At 35.4% G+C, this 26,880-nt stretch overlaps 1 protein-coding gene across 7 annotated transcripts in view; it reads left to right on the top strand.

The window, feature by feature from the left end:
• Positions 1-26,880, top strand: part of Fer (FER tyrosine kinase) — a 512,255-nt gene that overhangs the window by 233,260 nt on the left and 252,115 nt on the right. For all 7 annotated transcript variants that reach the window (XM_029557642.1, XM_008856015.3, XM_008856016.3 and 4 more), the window contains one exon: positions 7,190-7,312. In XM_029557642.1, the coding sequence (XP_029413502.1) occupies positions 7,190-7,312 (123 nt within the window). The remainder of the gene's footprint in view (positions 1-7,189; positions 7,313-26,880) is intronic.

Raw genomic sequence — 26,880 nt, 5'->3', positions numbered from 1 at the left:
AAAAAAAAAAAAGGAAAAACATTATAACCATGGGGCGGGGGAGGGGTTTTTTTTGTTTTTAAAAATAAAAAAAAAAAAAAAAAAAAAAAATAATAAAAAGGTTTAAAAAAAAAAAAAAAAAAAAAAAAAAAAAAAAAAAAAAATACCTACTGCCCAGCAATGGAAACAACAGAGCAAAGAGCCAGCTTGAAGAGAGTTGAGAAAATCTCTTTGCAAAATACACATCTAGTGGGGTTGTTTTCCAGAGTGTGTAAGGAATTGAAGTCAATCAATAACAACAACAACAAAAACCCAAATAACCCCATTTAAAGGGCTTAAAGTCTAAGTGGACTTCTCTTAAAAGAAAAAATACAAATTACAATACATAAACATAGATGTACAGCACCACTAATGACACAAATCAAAACTACAATGAGATGCCACCTTGCATCAGTGAGAATGGCTATTTTTCAGAAGATATATTAAGAACAAAAGCTAATGAAGAAATTAAGACGAATTTATGCATCTTAGTTGGAAACATTAATTAGCACATGTTTATGCCATGTTACAATTATGCCTTAATTTAAAAAACAAACAAACAAACAAAACAGACTGTTAGCATCCTTTTTAAGGCTAAAAGCTGACCTGAACTGCCGAGAGCCTGTTCCTTCAGATTTCTCTCAGAACTGTATTCCTGAACCAGGGGCCTAATCTTTGTTTTACTGAAACAGTATATTTAAGCTGATCACTGCTGGGTGAGATCAAGTTGATCTTCTTTAAAGGAATGATGCTAAATAGATTGAACCAGCTCCAGTGGGTGGATTCTCACTGAGGGACATCAGGGGACATAAACTTGATTTGATAGGCTTTATATAATGATATACATGAAATCCAGTGGAGGGGTGTGGGCGGTGCAGATAGGGGAGGAGGTCTAAATATGATCAGGATATAGTATATGAAACACAGAAATTCACTAAAAGAACCCAGTGTATCCAGCATGAATTGGGGAAGTAAAATAGAGCCATCTTATCAGAGAAGAACACTGCCCTTTCTGAGTTTTATTGATCTAAAATAACACACATATAATTACAAATAGACATATTAATTTAATCCCATCTATTGCTTGCAATGCAGATGAGATAACTGTCTCATCATTTCCAATGAGAAAAGTGCTGTTTGCAGAGCTTTGATACGTAAACATACATATACATTACATACATGTTCATACACTCACTTGGGTGGAGGGCAAGAAGGGTCATGAGGGATTAAGGTCCTTTGTCCAGGTAACAAGAGGAGTATATGGCTCATTGAGCATGTTTACATTACATTGCAAGGTTAGGTAAAAGTCATTTGTCCAGAGTACATCCATGCTGTAAGTTATTACCACAAACATAGCCATTATAGAGAACAGTGTAGAGCATCATCAAAACCCTAAAAATAGAACTGTATGATCCAGTAACCCTACTGTTGGGATCATATAACCAGTTGAAATTGGGAACATGTTAAAAAGATCCATTCCCATAGTTTCCTCTATGCTATTCATAATTGCAAGGATATGAAGTTAACCTAAATGTTCAGTGAATGGATAAAGAAAATGTGCTGGTACACGTTCACTGCGATATACTGTTCAGCCACAAAAAGCATGAAATCCTGCCATACCTGACAACATGGATGTGCCTAGAGGATTTTGTGTTGAGTGAAATAAATCAGAGGAAGACAAGTGCTGTGTGAAGTCACTAACTAGTGGAAAGCCATTAATATAAAGCCATTAATCTCATAGAAATCAAGAGAAGAATCGTGGAAGAGTAGGGAGAGAAAAGAGGGGGGAGAGGCCACTTAATAGGTAAGAATGATACAATGTTATTTGAAAACAGAACGTGTTCTGGTATTTAGTGGTGATTGTAATTAACAATAATGTATTATGTATGTCAGCATAGATAGAAGAGAGGCATTTGAAGGTCTTTACCCTAAAGAAATGATAGAACTTTAAAGTGATGATATACTAATTATCAAGTTAATTATTACCTAACATGCATGGACAAAAGCATCACATCATAGATCATAAATACATATAAAGATTTGGTCAACAAAATATTTTGAAATTTTGTAAAATAGAAATAATGTAATATGTATATTAAATCATTAGTTTATCCAACAGATATTTATTGGATATCTATCTTGTGTTAAGTTCACTTTGAGGTTATTAAGTCTCTGAATTACTTAGTTTCATTACCACCATCTCTAGGTTCTTTATACTACATTTTAAATTCATGCTATGGGTCTTAATGGATGCAATAAAAAATCTAATACTTTCTTGCATAACAATTCCAAATTTGTGGCCGTATCCTTGTGTAGTTAGAATTATTTATGCCATTATACAGCAATCATTCAATCATCATTAGGGGAAAGCAATAAGCACTTTGAAGTTTAAGTGAAACTCTTATATCATTTTCTATACCCGTAATATAGTTGAGACTTAGCCATTCCAAACCTTATTAATATGATTTCTCAGGAAGTGCTAATCAAGTGAGTACTATTCAAAGCCCAGGGATAAGATGGTGGCACATTTAGGGAGGAGGATCACAGTCACTCATAAAAACATGCACACTTTATCATAATTATAAAGTATAATAAGTGCTACAAAGAAAAGATACATCATGTTAATAAAACTTTTAGCAGGGAAACTTCAGGAAGTTAAGTCTGAGCCAACATCTAAAGAATAATGAAAGTTAATTAGGATAAGCCATACCAAAACCATATTAATATTATTTTTAACTTCCTAGCAATTCTGTCTGTATACTGACTTAATTACTTTAAAATTATCAGTGCTTAGTTTTGACAAAGAGAAATGTATGTTTTTACCCTTTTATTTTTAGGTATTTACCCAAAAAGAATAAAGTTTTAGCCTTTTAAAAAATTTAGTTTATTCATTTTAGCTCCTTTTAGAAATGTTTTTTCTTTTTTTCTTCTTTCATGTTTTTCTTAAGCCAGCTTGTCATCCTGAATTTGGCTCTTCATTTTGTTTGCCCTACAAGTTCTACTCAGGCACATCATTTCAAATTATATATTCACTGAATCCCCTTCCTGTTTTATGTGCTTCAGCTACTTTATCTTACTTATTTGAATAATAATTTCTCTGGAAATGTGCATAGCAACAGAATTCTATCTTGACTTTTATGTTTTTCAATATTCTACATGATTGATTCCTAAGCAGCACAGTGATAGAACAGAAGTCAATTCTAGATGCAGCAAATATTTTAACAGCAAAATAATACATGCTTTTGGTAACATTTGGAAATATAGATCATTGAACCAATGATTCATATTAATATCTATTTATGTGTTTCATGTAATTATTCCAAATATTTGGAAGTATTATAATCATGTATGTATTTAATTTACTTTTGAAAATTTAGTAAGACTATATTTTATATTCATAATTCTTATTAGATGATATGTGATATTTTAAAAAGTAATACAAATAACAAATTGATATGTGTAGAAATTTTTAGATGAGTATTATATAATACATTTTTTATTGGCTCTTTGGAATCATATAAGAGACCATTAGCATCAACCTTAACTCACGAGAGAATTCTCTTATTTGAAAGTTAGTCTGTCTTCTGAGTATGTGGGAGGCTAAGAAGGAGGATCTCTTGAGCCCAGGGACCTCAAGGCCAGCCTGGGCAACATAGCAAGATTCTCTCTCTAAATAAATCAAAACAAAAATTTATAACAAGTTAATCTAATAGTTTTTGTTATATTATCATAAAGCAAGAAGAAAACTTAAAAGCTGAATCTTTATGTATGTGAATCTGGTCAGTTGAGTTAGAAGAAATATATAAAAATCTGTGCAAGGTCAAATCTAGTACTTTGAATCTTGAGAGTATGAAGAAACAAATCCCTAACAGTATTAGTGTATGTTCTGTTATTGATCTTTTATTTGCTTATACTTCATAGAAAAAGGCTTAATGTTTTTACATTCATTACTCTATCTTTCTGTTTAAGAAAGTAATCAGTTTTACATTTGCCAAATTCAGTGGCATCAGAGTACTTGCTTTAAAAAATAATAAATTCAAATTTTGATTTAAATTCAAAATTCAAATTCTTAAATTAAGAAAGAGAATCTGAAAATCTCTACTGTTTTATTCACTAGTTCTATAGTCAAGAAGATCAATATATTAGAACTTTATATAAGATATCAAATGGGAATTGATGGCAAATTTCATTCTCTGTGATCTTTACCTCATTGCTTACATTTTATTAAATGTACTTCATCTCAAGTGCTTGAGTGTGTGAACTTCCTGTATCCATTTGTAAGCTACCTTATTTATCTCTTTAATTTCACATCACTTTATAGTCTATTCACTTTATTTATTCATCTATATCTATTTATACAGACCTTATAAACCACAGACTGTTCTGGGCCATGGGAATATCATACCGATAAATCAATTACTTGATGTACCTATGTCCTAGAGGGGCATTAGATAAAAAAAAAAAAAATAATCAAAATTGGGGATAGAGAGATGGCTCAGAAGTTAAGAATGCTTGCTGCTTTTCCAAAGTACTAAAGTTCAGTTCCCAGCACCCATGTCAGGTGGCTCACAACTACTTGTAATTCCAGCTCCAGGGGATCTGATGCCATCTTCTGGCCTAAGTAGACAACCCTCTCTCCCCTACAACATATACTCAAATAGACACATAAACATAAATACAAATAAAATTAATCTTAAAAATAAGTAAAATATATGTTTTGATAGAGACAAAAATATATAACAGTGATATGTTCTAAGGGGAAAAATCAATAAAGAAAAGGGGGTGAGAAATTAAGTTGGGGCCAGAAAGTGGATATTATCTATAGTGTGGGGTTGCCAGAATTCACCTAACTGAAAAAGTGGAATTTGATAAAATCTTGGAAGGGAAGTCAGTAAGGGAGCTGTACTCACAGGATTGTCTTACAAATTAGCTCTATGAGAAAGGAATATATTTAACATGTTTCAGAACAAGAAGGAAATAATAGTGAGTGGAAGCTGACAAGTGCACAGGAGTGAGAGATGAGGTGAGAAAGAAAGCAGTGAGCAGAGTATAATGCAGCACCTCATGGCCTCTGGCTTTTATGCTGAGGGAAGTTAGAATTTTAAGTAAAGCATAGTACAGGGTGCCCTAATGCCGTGTTAAGAGAAAATTGAAGGAAGATGAAGGGAGAACAGCATATTTGGTTGCAATATTGTATTATTATTATTATTATTATTATTATTATTATTATTATTATTATTATTGCACTATACATTTTTTTGTTTTGTTTTTTTAGATAGGGTCTCACTGTGTAGTGCTAGCTGGCCTGGAAATCACTATGTAGAACAGGCTAGACTTGAACTCACAGAGATGTACCTGCTTTTGCCTCCTGAGTGCTGGGATTCAGAGTGTGTGCCCTCACACCTGGATATTGCATTATACTTTTACATATCTTCATCTTTGTTAGTTATTCTTGAGAGTGATAGCCACTGCACTGAGCTAGGGAACACTAGAACACATTCCTTCTCTCCAGATGGACTTTGGTACCTGTTGTTCAACTCTTTCTTTTTTCCACATTCTTCTCAGCCTCTGGCAGACCACTCCTCATGGCTATAAAATTGGGAAGTTCTTATTTCTCAATAGTTTTCTTAAAGTAGTTCACACTTCCATCTATATTTGCATAGTCTTCCTGTGTGACAGTTGAACTCTGGGAATTACCACATGGTCTATTACCCACTGGTCTATTTAAATATGAACACACAGGAAAACATCTTGGCAGAGTATGAGAAAATGCTATTTATTGGTGATATGAAAAGTATTTTTTTTATCAAATTTTTGTGATTTTCATTTAATATAGTTTGATGGTATTTAATTCCTCCCCATCCACACCTCTCCCCACTGTCTATATTCCAATTTAATATACTCTTATATATGTTATATATATATGTGTGATAGCTCTATCTATCTATCTATCTATCTATCTATCTATCTATCTATCTAATCATCATCATCATCATCTATCTATCTAGCTATCATCTATCATCTACCTAATAGAGTCTGATTTGTACCCCTAATTGCCTTTCAGTGTAGGTCCATCCACTGGGCCCACCAAGATTCCCGTCCCTCCATCTATGTAGGAAACTGTCTTTCCCCCTCCCAGCAGTCATCAATTGCCAAAAGTTCCATAGGTTGGCCACTTCCCTTTATATATGCTGGAATTTTGTCTGGTTTGAGCTTGCATAGGACTTATCCATGGTTTGGTGATAGGAAATTTAAAAAATGCTAAGATCTAGGGTTGGAGAGATAGCTCAGTGGGTAGGACTGTTTTTGCCAAGGACCCAAGTTCTGTTCCCAGCCTGACTGAACCTGCATCATGCAATTCACAACTACCTGCAAATCCAGCTCCAGGCTATCCTACGTCTCTGACCTCCCGGACATCTACATGCACATGGCATATACACACACAGATATACACGTGTGCACATAATTAAAAATAATAAAAAATGAAAAATCTTTTTTAAGTGCTAAGATCTGAATTTGCTGATCCCTGAGACTTTATCACTGGTACACTTTATTATTTCTTCTTCCTTACTTCTTGTGTATGAATGATAAGGTTTGGATCTTATTTATTTATTTATTATTTATTTATTTATTTATTTATTTATTTATTTATTTATTTAATAATCAATACTACATTGAAACCTTACTATACAAAAACCTATATTAGTGAGTAGGGAATAAATGTTTGGTCATTAAGATATTTATTAATCTACTAGATATATTTCTTTAAACTTTTGAATTTTGATACTGGAAGTTCTTTAAATGGAATATACATGGTGACATGCAGTCATATTTCTTGTTCCTAAACTTCATTGGGCACCTGGCTTGTTTTCTTTGATTATCAGTTTAGCAAAATGCAATTCAGTTTTGTTAGTTTTTGTTTTTACTATAACAATTTAAGTTTAATTATTTTGAAAATTTTTCTGCCAAAATATTTGGCAGTGGATTATGAAGTTTTATTTTTCTGTTTATTTTTATTTTTTAGCCATCTATAAGTGTATAGCTGAGTGCTGTTAAATATATTTATGTTGTTGTGCACTGAAAGTTTTTCTCAAGTAGAACTTAATTTATTGATTAAGGTCATCTTTCTGAAACACTGTTTTTATATACTATTTTATTGTTCTCTCTCTAGAACCTCTATCGATTTGAGGGCACTGGGTTTTCAAATATTCCTCAACTTATAGATCATCACTATTCAACAAAACAAGTCATCACTAAGAAATCTGGTGTGGTTCTGCTAAATCCTATTCCTAAGGTAGGATGACTGCACTTTCGTTTCCTTGTTTTACAAGGATATTTGGTATGTTAACATTTTGCATAATCAAGAACATTCTCAGATTATGTGGTAGAATAAAAAACAAAAACGTTCTGTGAATACCAGTAACTCCTACCAATGTAGGTGAAATGTGAATTGCCATAATTTTATTGAGATGCATTGCCTTTCTGCTCAGTATTTGCTGGCATACAAGTAACCTAATTTGTTTTCTTTCTTTTCCAGTTTATCTTCAAAGACATTGAGATTCATACTTTGAAAAGTTCTGGTTATCTGAAGAGTCTAAAATATACATGTCAGATAACTTGCCTAACAATTAGAAGTAAATCAGAATTTGACGTTTGAGTGTAAAGTTTACAAAGTACTCTAAGTCTGGCACTCTTTAAAGCTCTTCTCAAAGGCAGAAAATCATATCCTCCTATGAGGAGCCAGACAGTTAGGTCAGAGATCATGTTAGGTCATTTTACCTCTAAGATCTATCACAATACATTTATTTCATTTGCTTGAAGAGACTTGTGTGGTTAGGAATGGGCCTAAGGAATGTTTATGTGTTGCACACAGCACCTTTGGGGCCTGGACAACGGAACAACAAAGAATCCATTTAGCTTTTCAGTACCTGCAGTGTGGTAGGAATTGGATCTGGGCCTGTAAGAGTACTTCCTCCGGGGACTGTGTGACAGAACAATGCAGAAATAGGAAAGACATAAAAATTTTTAGGTAATATTTGTCAATTTTATAAATATTGATCTAGTTACAGCTTCCAGTTTGAAGTTGATAGCCTTGAGCATGCTGGTACAATTGAAAAGTTTTTTAAAATTATTCTATTTTTCCCATTATTTTTCTAGAAAATAATGTCCGTATTTGTTCTTTTATTGTATCACTAAAATTCTGTAGAATGACTGAGCTCTGATCCCTTCCTCACAAAGATTCTGAGAGTCTCTAAATATTCCAACTTCGTAGTTAAGGAATAGGGTTTCTAATACAATTTTCTGGAATAGCTCATCCATTGTTAATTTTTTTTCCATTCATTTTGTTCCTCCTTCACCAAAGAACACCTGATAGAAATTCTGTAGTCTAAAGCAGGTTGTCACTATTTTTCTATGGCAAAATGGAAAGAAATGATAAAAGTCCACCAATATTTGCTCCTATTGTTTTTCAGTCCTAAAGATCTTTCCCCCACTTAGGCAAAATGATCTCATGGCTTTATTTACTATTTATAAATTTATAAATAGCAAATTTTCAGTTCTGACTCAGCTCTATACTTCATATAATGCAAACTTTTCCCTCTTTTCACTTTAAATTCAGTTTAAAACATGTGATTTCACAATTTGCTCTTCCTTATTTAGTGGGTTGTACCATCATATAACAAACAGCTTCCCCAAACCCACAAACCTGGGGTCTCTTTGACATTTCCTTCTTCATCCTTCCCTCTCACTTAAATGACGAGTTCTGTGTACTTAATTATACATTTAGAAGTATGAACTCAATTCTACTATCTCCTAGTATGAATCAGACTCAATGTGGTACCATACATTTTACCCATGATATATTAATAAAAAATAAATTCTGTTTTCAGATATCTTGCTGCCTGGTCTCCCAAACCAACCAAATATTTGTGTTATGTATAAGCTTAGTCAGATCCCATTAGAAATCAAAGCCATAATAGAAATAATAATGCCTATCTAGCTCTGGGTAGGAATATGTAACTGTAAATAAAATATATCTCACTATATAAAATCTTCCATGAGATGAACTTACATAATGGATTGGATTCTTTAGACTATTATGTGGTCAATTATTACCTTTCTGTCCAACCTCCGATACTGGGAAGTTGATTATCTCATAATTTTAGAGCACTAAATATGAAAATAAATATGTGTTGGAAGCTACAGAAGATAAAAGAGCTGTATATGATTGTTTTATGAGGTAAAAATTTAAAGCTTATCTGCCTATTCACCTGATTTAAAGTCCTGGTATTTGAAATATGTACATCATTATTGTTTATTATAAACATCATTACACATTGATTTAAAGAATCATGTTACTCTTTTAAAAGATAATTGTTAATATAGAGGTTATGAAAGTTAATTTTCAATTATGAGTGGAGCACAAATTGATATAGATTCTGTTATGGAGGCATTATCTGTCATGTATTTTCCTCTGAAAGTTATTTGAACTCCTATTACTGAATCTATTTCTTGATTTATTTTATGTAGGAAGTTAATAGATTGGCTATATAATATGCTATAAAATATCTAATTTTCATGTTTCTAGACTTCATTTTTAGCCCACATAAAGAATGTTATTTTGCTTTTAGTGTAATTTTTGTTTCCCATTTACTATTTCTTACTCATGAAAATATAATTTTGTTATGATAATGCCTATAGTGGCTAATGTAGCCTATCTTTATTCCTTATGGGTATTCTCTCATAAATGCCAAAAAACTAGACAATCAGAGTGAAGGAATTACTTAATTTTCACTTAATTTTCTTCATTAATGCTATTAATGAAGAGGCAATTTACCCATCTGTTCCTCACCTACTGACTGATTTCTTTCCTATACTGTCTTTCAAAGCCCTTGTAGAGATAGAGGAGATAACAAGTATTGTAAGCAGAAGTAACTGATCACCCATTATCACCATCCTGAAGCAACAAACACAGTGGGCTTCCATGGCCTGTTCTTTCCTTAGTTCAGGCTCTTCTCAAGTATCACTTCATCAGAGAGTCCTTCTCTGCCATGTATGAATAGGATATTCTCATCTTATGCTCCCTCATTCCTTTTCTTAATTTCTCTTTGGTTAACTTTTCAAGGTTATGCTTACAAACCTTTCTATTATGTCATTTATTTTAATTGTTTATCTCACCCTGGTGAAATGCAAGTTCTTTATGGCCATGATTGCATTTGATTTAGCACTCTTGTATCTCCATTACCTAGAAGAGTGCTAGACCAGAGTAGGTGTTCAATAAATGTTTGTTAAAAGATCTACTTCAAGAAATTCTTAGAACTTTTAAGCAGCACCCCCTCCCCCACCCTCTTCCTTTCCAGGGCTAGAGGTTGAGTCCCAGCCTTCCTGCATATTGCCAACCACAGAGCACATCCTCCACCCCTTGCTGAGCTATTCATGTGCATTATCACATGCATCCCTCTCATGGGTCCTGTGAGATATATCACCATTAGCCTCTACAGCATTACTGATGCTCTTAACCTCATACAGTATGATGAATGAGGAGCTATAGCTTAAAATGGTAAAGGACCTGCCAAAGATAGCATAACTGACTAGAAAACATGCTGGGCTTTGAATCCATATTCATAATCATAGATTATATACAGTCCAGCCTTCAAAAGCTGGATTAAACTGTTTTAAGGAATGTGGATGTGAATACAAAGAAAAGGAAGTCACTTGCATTCTGTAAAATGCTAAATAAGCTGGGTGTAGTGGTGCACTCCTTTAATCCCAGCAGTCTAGAGACAGAGGCAGGCAGATCTCTGTAAGATCTGGGCCAGCCTGATAGCCATAGTTTGTTACAGGCCAGCTGGGGCTACAGGGAAAACTTGTACCAAAAGAACCCCTCACCCTGCCAAAAAAAAGGTAAGTAGAAAAAGACTTCAACATATTCAAACCTATACATACATCTGTATAAAGGAAAATCATGAAACTAATATTGGGCCTTTTTCTAGAGGTTTATGACATAGTTTTTGACATACTGAGGTTTTCTCAGTTTAGCAGGTTTTTTTTTTTTTTTTTTTTTTTTTTTTTTGTGGGGGAGGGCGTCAGATCCCCTGGAACTGGAGTTACAGACTGTTGTTAGCTGTCATGTGGGTGCTGGGAATGGAACCCAGGTCTTCTGGAAGAACAGCAAGTGTTCTTAACCACTGAGTCATTTCTCCAGCTCCCAAAACAAAATTTCTTTAAAAGTACCTTGTTTTTGTTTTTTTTTTTTGAGGCAGGGTCTCCCTGTTGCCCCAGCTGTCCTGGAACTCACTATGTAGACCAGGCTGGCCTTGAACTCATAGAGATCCATCTGCCTCTGCCTCCCAAGTGCTGGGATTAAAAGCGCGCGCCACCACACCTGGACATTTTGTAAACTCAAAGAGACTTCATTTTCCTTAAATTTATGCCCATTTTTCTTAATTAATTAAGATCCACTTGTTAAGATCCACTTGGTATGGGGGAGAGAGATACCATCCTTTATAAGTAGATATTTGGAGGAAAGTCAGTCTTAAAAATTAAAATGTGCCTTGATGATCAACAATTTTTTTCTCAGTGATTTACATGCATAATGCTACTTCAAACTTTCTTAAATATTGTGATATTTTTAGTTTGAGGGCAGGGTTTTCAGTAATGAGTTTTATGTATTTCTTACCTAGCCTACTAGTAGTTGAGGGATGGTAAAAAGAGCAGAAAAGACCAGACAAATTAAAAGAATGTTCTTTGGCAATTCTTATCCAGACTGACAGGCATGATTTGATATTTATAACAAAAGTATTGCCTGATGTATGTCATTTCATCTTCAAGGTAGTTATTAGACCATCTATATATGTGACTTCAGAAAACATGTTGAAATGTAAAACAGATGCATATGATTTCTAATGTGAATATGGTTTACATGATAACAGTATTTTTCCCTCCATTTCCTATTAAAAACTATAGATTAGTAACAAAGAGAATGAGAAAAATTAAAACTGCCTGAGTGTATTTACCTATATACAATGAACAGGTTTCAAAATTCATTTTAAAGTCATCAGCAGTACCTTATATTATGCAGAAGTGCTGTGGTGCAAAGCTCACTTCTACAAGGAATGTAAACAAGTGCAGGGATTATGGAAAGTGCTACTTCGGGTCTTCAAAAAAAATCAAAAGTAGCAGTATTGTACGATGTAGTAATCCTACTACTAGTTATGCAGCCAAAAGAAATGAAGTAAGTGCATTGAAGAGATGTCTGTAGTTCTGTGTCTGTTGGAGCAGTACTCAAAATGCCAAGAATTGGAAAACAACCTAAGTATCCACCAACTGATGAATGTAGAAAGAAAATATACAATTTAATATTGTTCAGTTTTAAAATCATGAAATCTTGGCATTTATGACAATCTGGATGGAAGTGGAGATACTTATATTATGATCAATAATCCAGGCACAAAAAGACAAGTACCACATGATCTCAGTCATCTGTGGGATCTAAAAGAGTTGATCCTCATGCAGTTGAGAGTAGGTGGAAGTTACAGAACCTGGGGAGAGTTAGGTGGAAGGGGAGCATAAGGAAAGGAAAATCAGTGGGTACTAGGTTACTGTTAGAAATAAGTTCTGGTGTGACTAAAGTTAGAAGTAATATAGTGAATATACTGTACATTTCATAAAGTTAGAAAAAGAGTATTTTGAGTCTTTTCACCATAAGTACCAATGTTTGAAGGGATATTTTTCTGTATCCCTCAAAAAGTTATTAATATCAAAAAGAGGACAGAAAGGGAAACAAAAATACATCCGACAGCAAGGAATTCACCTTTAAGTTCAAGGCTATGTTCCTTGCTTACATCAGGGAATGTGAGAAATAAGTGGGAGAAATTTAATTAGGAAAAATTAAACCTACAACCTACAATTGAAGGAAAGCAAGAGAAAGAATAATGATAAAACTTAAAAGACAGAGGCAAGAAAATAAAAATGAAAGTGCTGCTTTAAAAACTCATTCAGTAGGGGCTGGAGAGATGGCTCAGCGATTAAGAACACTGGTTGTTCTTGCAGAAGACCCGGGTTCAAATCCCAGCACCCACATGGCAGCTAACAACTGTCTGTAACTCCAGTCCCAGGGGATCTGACAGCCTCTTCTGACCTCTGCAGGCATTGCACACGACACGGGTTCACTTACCTACACGCAGGTAATACATGCATACACATAAAATAAAAATAAATTTAAAAAAATAAAAAACTCATTCAGTAAATAAAATGTTTGCTAATCAAGAAAAACTCATACCACACAAAGGTCTTTTTGTACAGAAAGCTACTAGTATTTGAGAAAACAAATAGTCAAGTTTAGTAATTGGCAACAGAGGTGAGTAGACACTTCAAAAATTAGAAGTACAAATGCCTTTTAAAGATATTAATGGTAAATCTCCACTGTCAGTAGACTAAAGGAAAATTAAAACTATAATGAAATACATTTTCCCCCTATCATATAAGCCTAAATTCAAATTTTTAATATCTCACTTTCTGGAAATAGGTAAATAAGCTGAAAAGTCTACAAGTTAATTTGGCAGAATCTATCAAAATTATAACATGTGTATTCATTTGACCCCAGCAGTAATGCTTCCACAATTGGTCTTTTAGTTATATTTTTGTATGTATAGAATTGTGTCATCTAATCACTGCAGCATCATTTGTAATATCAGAAGACTGAAAATTTCATGAATAGGGACTAATTAAATCATTTATCCTCTATCTGAAGGAATATTGTTGCTTAGAGAGCTTTCTATATCCTGAATGAAGAGTGTTCCATGATATATTGATGAAAAGGAAGCTAAATTACAAAGCAGAGTTTAGATTACATTACCTTTTCTGTAGAAAAAGTAGGGAGTGTAAGATTATATGCCTCAGTTTTCTTTTATATGATCAAGAAACTGAACGCATACACAGAGCAGGACTGTGGCTTAGTGATAATGAGCTTTGCCTGGCATTCATGAGGTGCTGAGTTTGATTGCCAGCATATATATTATATGTGCATACACATACACACGTAAGACAATCATGATAGAATTTACATGCTTGTGAATGGCATTGAGTTTTTAGCACCAGAAATGTAAATGTAACTAGTTACGTTTTATATTTTTTAATGTTTTGTCACATTTTCCTTATTTAGTGTGTGTGAGGGCATAGGACACCTGTTATAGTGCATGTATGGGAGCCAGAGGACAACTTTAGGGAGTCATTTTGTCTTTCTATCATGTGGATCCTGGGGATTGAACTCTGGTCATCAGACTTGGTGGTGAGCACTTTTACCCACTGATCCATCCCACAGTCCATGTCACATTTTTAATATTCTTAACACTGAGCATATTACTTATTTAAAAGTTAGATACTTAAAATAGTCTTGTAAATGTGACATTTCTCTTTAAGCAATTATATCTTTCAGGGAGATGCTTTATTAAAAAATAATAAGAGAACAAAATGGGGATTGAGGAGATGGTCCAGTTGGTAAAGTATTTGCCATACAAAGCACAGGAACCTCAGCACCGATGTAAAAAGAGGGCATAGGTCCTGTAATGCCAAAATGGTAGGCATGTAAGGATCCCTGGATCTTGCTTACCAGCCATTCTAGCTAAATCAGTGAACTCCAGGTTCAATAAGAAACCGTGTCTCAAAAAATAAGGGGGAAAGTGACTGAGGAAGACACCTGACATTGACCTCTGGCCTTCACAAGTGTATGCAAGTTCATGTTCACCTGTGTGCATTCCCACATGCACACATGCACATGGATAAAATGTTCATGAAATATACTGCTAAAGCAGAAGAAATATCTATAAAACAGCATTGTAGTATCATTTTAGTTTTGTCAAATGAAATATAAATGTATATAAACATGAAAATTAAAAAAACATATTCTAGAATATAAAGTATTATTTTTTGTTTGAAGGAATTATGGGTGATTTGGTGTATCTTAAATGTGGTTTCTCATTTTTTCCTGTTAAACATGCTATTGTTGTCATCATTTGAAAATTTTTCTACAACTATGTCTATGACAGTTTTTAGTAGGACCCTGTAGAGCAGCATTTTGAAACTGTTCTCATAGTTTCTTTACAGAGAAATTGCACTGAGACACACACAATGAAGATTGTTGGTCTGTACATATAGAACTAAAAGAAGCCTTGCAAAACCACATGCTACACTTTTTAAAAAAATATCTGCATCTAACTTGTGTGAATCTCAGTTTGAAAACTACTTATATGAGGGAGTCTTAAAATTAATATTTTAAATACAACAATATACATTTCAGAAATTCAGGAAAGGAAAAAAAAAGACTTTTGAATGCTTCATTGTAGAAGATGGACTTGAAGCAGGTCATGAGGATAGGCAAGAGGAGGAATGTCATTTACTAATAGGATGATATAAAACACAGATGCTCCAAGGCCTTTTAAAGAAGGGCAAGATGAACTTGAGGAAATAATAGGGTTTTGAAAGGAGAACAACCCAAAATTTAAATTGAAAATCAGATTTGTGAGAGCTTTCAAAATTAAGCATGAAAGGTGCTGTTCTGCTGCAGGCAGATAAGCAAGGGATGAACATTCCCCAAGCATAACCTAATGACACTGCTAACTCATTGAGGTGCTGCACTCAGCACAACCTTTTATTTGCTTGAAAAATTTAATCAAGCTTTTCTAGCACATTATAAAAACAAAAGAAAACAAAAACAACCAGTTTTTGTTTTGCCACGTTTCACATTGAATTTGCATAGCTATACCAAATTATATTGCAATAATATTTGAGTAGAAATGATCAGTCCCAGTGAAAAATAAATAACGTGGGACTAGAGAGATGTCTCAGCAGTTAAGAGCACTGACTGCTATTGCAGAGGACCCAAGTTCTATTCCCAGCCCCTACATGGTGGCTAACAACCACCTGTAACTTCAGTTCCAGGGGATCTGACACCTTCTTCTGATCTCTGTGGGCATTGCACAGCATGGGTACACTTATGTATATGCAGGTAATATACTCATATACATAAAATAAAAATAAATAAATATTTAAAATAGAAAAAGAAAAAGAAGTAATGGTACAAATAATAAGCTCTTAAAGGACTATATAGGTTGCATATTGAGCCTGAAATTTTGCCATATCTTCCTGGAAGTTGTTATATTTGAAAACCTAAAAGAAATGGACAGGTACCTAAAAGCATGGGAACCACCAAAACTAAAACAAGAAGAGATTACAGCTTAAACAGACCCAAAACACATAAGGAAGTTGAAACAGTCATACAAAACCTCCCGACTAAATAAAAGCACAGGACCAGATGGATTTAGAGAAGAATTCTACCAGACATTTAAAGAGGATCTACATCCAATACTACTTAATTTATTCAAAAAGATAGAAATGGAGAGAGAACTTCCAAATTCCTTCAATGAAGCCAGCATTACTCTAATGCCAAAGCCAGGTAAAGATACAACCAAAAAAGAAAACTATAGACCCATATCCTTAATGAACATACATGTAAAAATTCTCAACAAAATACTTGCATACCACACACAGATATACATCAAAAAGATCATCTACTATGATCAATTTAGCTTTATTCCAGAGATGCAGGGATGGTTCAATATGCCTAAGTCAATCAACGCCATAAATCATATAAATGGACTCAAAGATAAGAATCACATGGTCATCCCAATAGATGCTGAGAAGGCCTTTGACAAAATCCAGCATGCATTTATGTTCAAAGTCCTAGAGGGAATTGGACTGGAGGGAACATACCTCAACATAATGAAAGCCATATACTGTGGCTGCTGCCAGCTGCAGCCACCCTTCCACTCTCCTGGTGCTGTCTCCATGCGCTGCTCCTTTGCTCTCAAGGGCGCCACCTATGTTTGCTCTCCATTGGTGCGGTGCTGACTCGGATCGCATGGGTGCTGCCTCTGATTGCATGGGCACCGCCTCCGATTGCACGGGCGCTGCCTCCTGGGCACTGCCTCCAAGTGCTCAGGCGCCACCTCCTGGGTGCTCTGTCCGATCACCCGGACGTTGCCTTTCACTCCTCGCTGCAGCTGCAAGCTGTGGCTGCTCTCCTGCTGGCTAGGCTCTGAGGCAGCTCTTCTGCTCACCCAATGCTGAGGCTGTTCTTCAGCTTGCTGCTGCACTGAGGCCACTCCTATGCTCTCCCGGCACTCCCTCGGATTGTCGCTACTTCTGCCTGGTCCGGACCCCAGGGCTGGTGAGAAGACTGTGGCAGCGGAGCCACATTCAGACACAGGAGACCAGGTTCGGTGATGCAGATATACTTTATTGTAGGCGGGCACAAGCTTATATAGGGGTAGGGGTCCAATCAAGAAGTTACAACTCAGATCATGGCAGGGCTGTGTCCTGTCATGACATCCTGAGTCAGACACCTTATTAGCATGATAGGTTTCAGGTTACTTAGGTTCTGGTTTCCTGTAAGGGGCCTGGATTCCTGGAAACCATGTAACCCAGGCTGTTGCAATATCTAAGTCTTGCAATTTAGAATCTTAAGGGTGGTGATTAGTGAGTGGCGAGCTCTAGTCATCAGTCTCATGATTTGCCAATGGGAGCAAATGTCACAAGGCATTCCTTGTGGCTCCAGCAGTAGGGCCGTTGCCTCAGGCCTGCAGTATGGCTGTCATTAAGACTTTCACCCTAGGCTCAAGCCTGTCTCCCACAATATACAACAAACCCACAGCCAACATCATTCTAAATGGAGAAAAACTGGAAGCATTCCCATTAAAATCAGGAATGAGACAAGGCTGTTCAATATCTCCACTCCTCTTTAACATAGTGCTTGAAACTCTTGCAAGAACAATAAGGCAAGAGAATGAAATTAAAGGAGTAATAATTGGAAAAGAAGAGCTCAAATTATCCCTTTTTGCAGATGATATGATAATATATCTAAGGGACGCCAAAAATTCCACGCGCAAACACCTTGAAATTATTAACACATTCAGTAAAGTGGTAGGTTACAAAATTAACCTACAAAAGTCTGTAGCCTTTCTATATACCAGTAACAAGCAATCAGAGAAAGAGTGCTTGGAAACACTCCCCTTTACAATAGCTGAAAAAAAAAAAAATCTTGGAATAGACCTGACCAAGGACATTAAAAAGCTCTACAATGAAAATTTTAAATCTTTAAAGAAAGAGATTGAGGAACATATTAGAAGTTGGGGACTGCCCATGCTGATGGATTCTAAAAATTGATATTGTGAAAATGACCATCCTAACAAAAGCCATTTATAAATTCAATGCAATGCCAATCAAAATCCCCATGACATTTTTCACAGAATTGGAAAAAACCATCCCAGGATTCATATGGAAGCACAAAGGACCTTGGATAGCCAAAGCAACCCTGAGCACTAAGAGCAATGCCAGGAGGATTACTATACCAGATATTAAACTGTATCACAGAGCTATAGTCATAAAAACAACATGGTACTTGCACAAAAATAGACCCATAGATCAATGGCACAAAATTGAAGACCCAAATATGAGTACATGCAATTTCAGCCACCTGATATTTGACAAAAGGGCGCTGGCCAAACTGGATCTTTACCTATAGAAGAATGAAACTAAACCCCTATCTTTCATCTTGAACAGAAGTCAACTCCAAATGGATCAAAGATCTCAATGTGAAACCTGAAACTCTGAAACTGTTACACGAAAACATTGGCAATAACCTACAAGTTATAGGGGTAGGAAAGGATTTTCTAAACTGGACATCACTTGCCCAGGAAACAAGGTCATGAATCAACAAATGGGACCTCATTAAACTAAAAGCTTCTGTACAGAAAAGTAGGCAACCAAGGGACTGAAGAGAAAACCTACAGAATGGGAGAAAACCTTCACCAGTAACACAGCTAACAGAGGTTAACATCCAGAATATATAATGAACTCAAAAAACAATCAAGAAAGGAAGTAACCCTATTAAAAATTGGGCTAAGTAACTAAGCAGAGAGTTCTCAAAAGAGGAAATAATGATGGCTAAGAATTTTAAAAGGTGTTCAACATCACTAGTAATTAGGGAAATGCCAATTAAAACCACTTGAAGATTTCATCTTACTCCAGTCAGACTGGCTAATCTCAAGAGAACAAATGATACTGATACCAAATTTTAGAGAGGATGTGGGGAAAGGGGAACACTCTTCCACTGCTGCTCAGACTGCAAGCTTGTTCAACCCCTAGGGAAAGCAGTGTGGAGAACTCTTAAAAAAACTACAAATGAACCTAACATTTGACCCAGTTATACCACTCCTTGGCATATACCCAAAGAACTCATGCTACTTCGGAGACACTTGTACATCCATGTTTGTTGCTCACATTTTACTCAGCAGTACATGGTAGTTTCTCTAAAGTAGACCATTCACAGGGGCACAAAACAAACCTCAACAGATACAAACAAATTGAGTTCTACTCAGCAGTAAAGAAAAATAAACTCATGAAATGCACAGGTAAATGAATAAAACTAGAAACTAAGTGAAGTAACACAGGCTCAGAAAAAAAAATTGATATATGTTCTCCCTCATATGTGGATCCTAGCACCAAATCCTTATAAGTGAGTATGTATCCAGATGTAACTACAGGAACTTGGATAATTAAAGAAATCAGGGAGGTAAAGGAAATGAATCAGAAACAGAAGAACAGTAGGAAACAGGTGTTAATAAGGGAAATATGGATAAAAAGGGGTTATTTTTAAGGGGAGGGGAGAGGGAATGTTATACAAGGAAACTCGGGGATAAAGGGAAAAAAGGCGCTCAAGAGAGGTAGGACCATAGGAGAAGGGCATTATTAAGGGAGAAATGGGAAAAATGGGGGCACCTTAAATGGGGAAACCATGGTGGAATTGTTAGACAATGCGAGAGATCAATAATGCCTAGGTAGGTTGAAAAAAAACAGAGGAAACCATATTAGTCCAACAACCTACCAACAAATTATACATACAACCAAATCAAAGAATGTAATATGTGTCTAGGCAAGGTTTATCTGAGAGCGTTTACTCTTTGCCCAAGCTTTATCTTCATGGAACATGGTAATTAAAAGTACCAGACTTGTGGAACTAACCTTCTTGGATGTTTAAAAGCCGTACTATGAGGCCTATACTAATTTGGACAGAGGGACATAAAGGACAGTTTTTGCTCCTTTCCCTCCTATTTCAACTCCTATGTCATAGTCCAGGGACTATGTGCTTCTCTCAAAATGTCCTGTAACTGTGGTGAGTCACCTATCCTCTTGATCAAGGAGGCCGTGGAGATCCCACCAGATGGACCTGAACCAGTGTCCAGTCTATAAAGATGAGGGTCAACACAGAGGAAACATTTCCTCTATGCTTCCAAGCGAAGCTAGCCATGGTTGATAAAGACCTTTGACTTATCGTCACATAGATGGAACTGTTAAAAGAATGGAGCCAGAGGCTCCTCTCAAGCCCATGTGACCCATGAGGAATAGACCCTCAAACGACCGTAAGAGTAAAAATAAGTTAGTTTATTCGGGCAAATTGTAGGTTCTTAAACACCCAAAGGAAAGTATAATCAAAGAGTAATGGTGTCAATATAATTTTTTAAGAGTCCCTATGTATAGCTAAAGGATACATAACAAGAAACAATACCAGACAGGAGATAACCTCCTTTGAGTTGTAGGTCAGGGTGGCCAAAGAGATTCCCAGACAGTAACCCAGCACAGAACTGGGAAAATGAACAGCAGACCTCAATCTTATCTAAAGGAATATTGACAACTGATTGCTGCTAGATGAGTCACAGCTGATCATCCCAAAACAAGGAACTCCAGATAGGCTGACTAGATTCAGCAGATGGACAAGCACTGGGGAACGGCTGGGGGTGTCGACAACACAGTGGACAGTAACAGGGATGACAGAGTATATGGCCGCTAGTGTGTTTGGGAGGGGAGGCTATGGAAGGGTGCCATTTGCGAAGTGGGTATATAGATGAACATGATTGTGTGGGATGTTCTGTATGATATACACACAAAAAATCAAAAAAATGATTTATAATTGATGAGGAAGCATAAAAATTTACTTCATGTTAATTAGTAGAGGTGATACACATTACTATTGAAATCTACCTGATGACTTTATATCCATACTCATGTGCCAAGTATCTGAGTGTAACTGACTGTGACCAGTCAAAATCAGATATATAAAGATTAAAGACACATGTGCAAACATCTGAGCATTAGTAGCATTAAAAATGTAGGAAACAGAATATTTTTAAATGAAATGAAAATCTTCTTTAAAGGGTAAAAACTCACTCAATTTTATGTCTTACAAGGTTTATACTGTGTTCAATATTATAGAACTGTATTACTTAACTGTGAAGCTAAAAATTTCAGCCGCTTTTGAACGAGATGTATCCTTGCTCTGGAAATTGTTACTGAATATATTAAAGCTGTAATTAAATGCTTCTTCTAATCATGTTGTTATTAAATAAAAAAGTAAATAAAAATTTTAAAAATTAAAAATGGGAAAGAAGTAATTTTATGATTAGAAATGAGGATTTTCAGTTTTTTTTTTTTTTTTTTACAGCAAAGTTTTACTACCAACAATTCTAAAGAGAACGTCTCTTGAGGTTTTAAACAGCAGTGTCCTCAACAGCATTTCTGTACAAGGCTAGGAACAGGTTCATAGGTTGTTCATTTACTGTCACAGACAAGCATAGGTAAGACATGCTATTTAAATACAGCCTAGTAACAAATACTCTACCTCAACAACTTTTCTCTGTTGAATTTTTATGGAAAAGAGTAGAAAAATTGAAAAACTCTGCGTTTATGATAAAAATATTAATAAATTAGCTCAAGCACATTAAAAAGTGTTAAGTAGCAAAATAACAAATGATTATAACTGTGAAATTTATATAATCTATCTTAATTATATTTCTGCAGATTTTAGTGTTCAGTTACATTAGGAGAAAATCGACATAGACAAAAGACTGGGGCTGTAACAGATTTTTATTTAAATGCCTTTTACTTATTCCTCCATTGTAAAAAACATTAGCAGTAACTTTTGGTATTTAATTCTATAAATGATCAGTTCTAAACTACTTAAGCAGACAATAACAATCTCTGTATTGTCTGACTTTTCAAATATTGAACTTACAAATTGAGCACATATTTGATAAGAAACCCAGAATACCATGAACTAAGAATGATTAGAAAGCAAGAAAAGAGAGAGCAAAGGAACCTGATGCAGAATGGTTCGTATATCCAGGAGGAGATAAGTTGTCAGTAGACTAGGAGGATGGATGTGAGGTGCTGGGAGTTGGCGGGGGCAAGTCGATAAGAAGTGTGTGACAGAGATGAGGGTACCATTCCTGCCTATCATGGATGGGCCTGTTCAGGCACAGAGCCCCTTTTTCTTAGAATTACTTTTTCTCTACTGACCCACAACCTGTAACCAACTAAAACTTCTCAGGTGTAAAATGTCTGTGGATGATGTAGCTTCATTTTTATTATGAATATTTTATTTGATATACATATTCAAAAGGAACTCTGTAGAAATGTCTCCCTCTGTTCTCATACTTTCTTATTCAGCCTTTAATTACTATTAGTTTTATGACCCTCACATTCATCCCTAGTAGGTAATAAAGTGTTCAGGAGAAATAAGAATTTTTTCTTGTTTTTATGTCTTCTCACTGAGTCTAACATATAGTAGATAGCAAACATTTGATACTGTTTTTGAGAAAATTTTATCGATATTTGGTATATTTGAAAAAATATAAACAAATGCTACATACTTTTTGTATGTACCTTACGAAATAAGCAAATTTTAGCATTTAGGTTTCTAAGTGAAGTATTGTTTGATTTGCTTGTGGTCTGTGGACTATATGCTGCAGCATGTCACTGAGGATAGCTATGAATGCAGCCCCACAGAACATCATAAACTTATTTAAAATCTTGTGAAAATTAAAACATTTTTTTACTATTTTTATTTTATGTGTATGAGTGTTTTTCTTGCATGTAAAAGTACACTATGTCATGCAATGCCCTCAGAGGCCAGAAGAAGGTGTTGGATCCCCTGGAACTGGAGTTACAGTCAGTTGTTAGCTGCCATGGGGGTGCTGGGAACCAAACCCAGATCCTCTGGTAGAGCAGTTGGTGTTCTTAACCACTGCATCATCTGTCCAGCCCCATGAGAATTTTCTTGTGGTTTTTTAAAAAAACTGATTGCTCTGGTCTTGAGCATGAACATTATAGATGTCAGTGTCATTTCATAATGTTATAAGGTTAGACATATCTGGCTCTATTTTTGAATAAAATGCCTTTGGAATCAGGTTATCGTCTTTCTGTTGCTGTGAAAAACACTGACCTAAAGCAATTTTGGGAGGAAAGGATTTATTTCGTCTTAAAGTTCCAAGGCACAGTCCATTTTTGAGGGAAGTCAGGAATTCAAGGCAGTAACCTGGAGGCTTGGTTCTCCTGGCTTACTCAGCTACCTTTCTTACACAGTCCAGGACCACCTGCCAAGGGATGGGGTCCTCCCCCATTGTCAAGTGATAACTACTGGGTAAAACGGAGCGTGTTTTTGTTGTCGTTGTTGCTATTGTTTTTTAAGGGTGTGGTGCTACATTAGTTAACTAGGCTCCAGAGGAGGAGGAAATCACACCAAAAGACATTTGGAAACATGAACTTGGCACCCTCTGCCTTAAGATATATGACAGAGTATATGAAATCTGGTGTGGGTACTATAAAGAGGGGTGAAGATAGGGAAGGGTGTCAATATGATCAAAATATACAGTATGATATGAAATTGGCAAATACACAGTTTACAAAAAAAAAAAAGAACAGTAAACAAAATGCTACAGGCCAGTCTGATGAAGGGAATTCCGCACTTGAGATTCCTTCTTCCTATGTGACTCTAGTTTTTGTCAAGTTGACAAAAACTAACCAATACAGGTACAACTTCAGTTTCATTTATAAAATAATTCATTTCTTATATTATCGTTTCCTTCTTTTCTTGTTTTACATTAGAAGTTATTTGGGGTTGGCTATGTAACTCAGTGGTAGAATACTTACCTGGCATATTAAAAGGCCCTTAGTTTAATCTTCAGCACTGCAGAAAACAAGAACAACAACTTACCTTTTCATATACAGGTTATTTTGCTTGTATAAGAGTTACTTTGCTCTTCATATTCATTCTTATATATATATATATGTATCTCAGTCTCATGCAAACATATTTGTTTTGTTGTTGTTGTTGTTGTTGTAGTTGTTGAAGGCAGGGTCTTTGGCCTAGAACTCACTGTGTGGACCAGGGTGGCCTTGCTTTCACAAAGATTTGCCTGCTTCTGCCTTCCGAGTGCTGTGATTACGGGGTACGCCACTACACCTGGCTAAATTTACAAATAAGTACAGATAGAAGTGTGTTTAATACACTGTTACTCAACTTTGTTGTGCTTTACACTATTGTAAACTATTTAATTGGTTTGATAAAATTTATTTGACACCTTAATCAAGATTTTTCTATGAAGTGGGAGAACAAGGAGAAAAACGGTGTTATATAATTTTTGACATTTCTTATTTGTAAATTATTGTCCTGTATTGTTTCAAGAAGGAAAATGATATAAGAACAGGCATGAATGTTCCCACCTTTAAAAGAGCCATTGATTTCTTTTATCTTACTAACTAAATTAGTGTTCACTTTCTGCTACCTAGTCCTTGAAAAAAACAGTTAAATCAGACCACAAAAGAAGGGTCCCACATCCTGTTTTACAAAGAGAGAATGTGCATATTAAGAATTTTAATGAGATTGAAATAACTGGATTTAAATTAGAAAGGCCAGGCCCTAGGCATTAAAGAGATACCTGCAAGTGATTTTTTTTTCCTTTAAAAAAGATCTCCATTTCATTAGTAAAAATATTGTTCCTTGCAAAAAGACCCATTGTTTTTGCTACTAACACTGAGATGTTGGCACATGCATGTCTAATCTGTATGTATCTGATTATTACTAGTCATAATCGGTTGCACTTAGATCCTTGGTGCCTGTGTATGTCTATAAAGTCATCAGGTAGATTTCAATGGGATTGTTTTTCACCTCTACTAACTAGCATGACAGCAAATTTTTATGCTTTGAAGAATTATTATTTTCTAATCATTTAAAAATAATTTTATTAACTACACAATTGGAAGAAGCATTTCACTACAGCTTTAAAATATTCAGGAACACACTCCAGAACAAGAGTACATCTCTTTCATAAGTAGCTGCAAGTTTCTAGGTGCACAGTTAATACAGTTATAAAATATTGAACTCAGTATAAGCCCTGTAAGACATAAAATTGAATGAGTTCTTAACCTTTAAAAAAATCTCCATTTCATTTTAGAATACATTGTCCCTTGCAGAAAGACTCACTGTTTTTGCTACTAACACTGAGATGTTGGCGCATGCATCTCTAATCTGTACGTATATGATTATTACTAGTCATAATCAGTTACACTTGGAACCTTGGCGCCAGTGTATGTCTATAAAATCTTCGGGTATATTGCAGTGGTAACGTTTATCACCTCTATTAATTAGCATGATGTAAATTTCCATGCTTTTTCCTCAAATACACAACGTTTTTAAAAAATTTGTTGATTTTTCTGTGTGTGTGTATACCACACAGAACATCCCAAACCATCTCATTCGACTATACACCCACTTCTCAGATGGCACCCTCCCATAGCCTCCCTCCCCCTACTAGAGCCTTTATACTCTGATATCCCTGCTACCGTCTGCTGTGTTGTCAGCACCTCCAGGCATTCCCCACTCCTTGCCCTTCTGGTGAATCTAGTCAGCCTATCTAGAGGAGGTCTTTGTTTTAGGAAGGTCAGCTGTTCCTCATCTAGCAGCAATCAGTTGTCAATATTCCTGTAGATAAGATTGGGGTCTGCTGTTCATTTTCCCAGTTCTATAATGGGTTACTATTTGGGAGTCCCTTTTGCCACCCTGGCCAACAACTCAAAAGAAGGTACCTCCTATCTGGCATTGTTGCTTGTTATGTAGCCTTTAGCTATGCATATGGACTCTTAACACCAAGAGATGGAAGCAACCTAAGTGTCCCTCAGTTGATGAGTGAGTAATAAAAATTTGGTTCATTTATATGATGGAATTTACTCAGCAGTAAAGAAAGATGAAATCATGAAACGTGCGGGTAAATGGATGGAACGAGAAACTGTTATACTAAGCGAAATAACAGACACAGAAAAAAAAAAAGGACTTATGTTCTCCCTAGTATGTGGATTCTAGAAACAAACCCTGTTAATTATGTATCCAGACATAACTACAGGAACCAGGAAAGGAAAGGAAACAGGGAGGTAAAGGAAAAGAAGAACCTGAAAGAGAAGAACAGTAGGAAACAGGCCTTAATAAGGGAGATATGGATAAAAATTGGGTTAATTTAAGGGATGGGGCAGGAAAGGGTCTACCTGTCGCCACAGCTGTCCTAAACTCACTATGTAGACCAGGCTGGCCATGAACTCAGAGAGATCTGCCTCCGAATGCTGGGATTAAGGAATGCACCACCACGCCCAGCCATTTGTAATTTTTTTTAAATGATTTATTTAATAACAACATACTTAGAAGAAGCATATCATTACAACACAATTGACATATTCAATAACGTTTTCCTGAGGTAGGATGCATCTCTTTCAAATTTGGCTGTAAATTTTTAGGTTTACAGTTGAATTATTACAGTTATACAATATTGTACTCAGTATAAACCAACAACTACTTTTTAAAGTACCTTTCTATATAAGTCTTCATGTCATTTACAAGTCACAGATACATCAATAAAATCCATTGCAATTAGATTACTATAAAAGAACATCAATTGAAAAGTTTATTTTTAATACTGTGAATAA

Source organism: Nannospalax galili, unplaced genomic scaffold (assembly GCF_000622305.1).
Source record: "Nannospalax galili isolate Female #2095 unplaced genomic scaffold, S.galili_v1.0 scaffold27, whole genome shotgun sequence".
NCBI classification, from domain to species: Eukaryota; Metazoa; Chordata; class Mammalia; order Rodentia; family Spalacidae; genus Nannospalax; species Nannospalax galili.
This window is presented reverse-complemented; position numbering and strand designations above follow the sequence as displayed.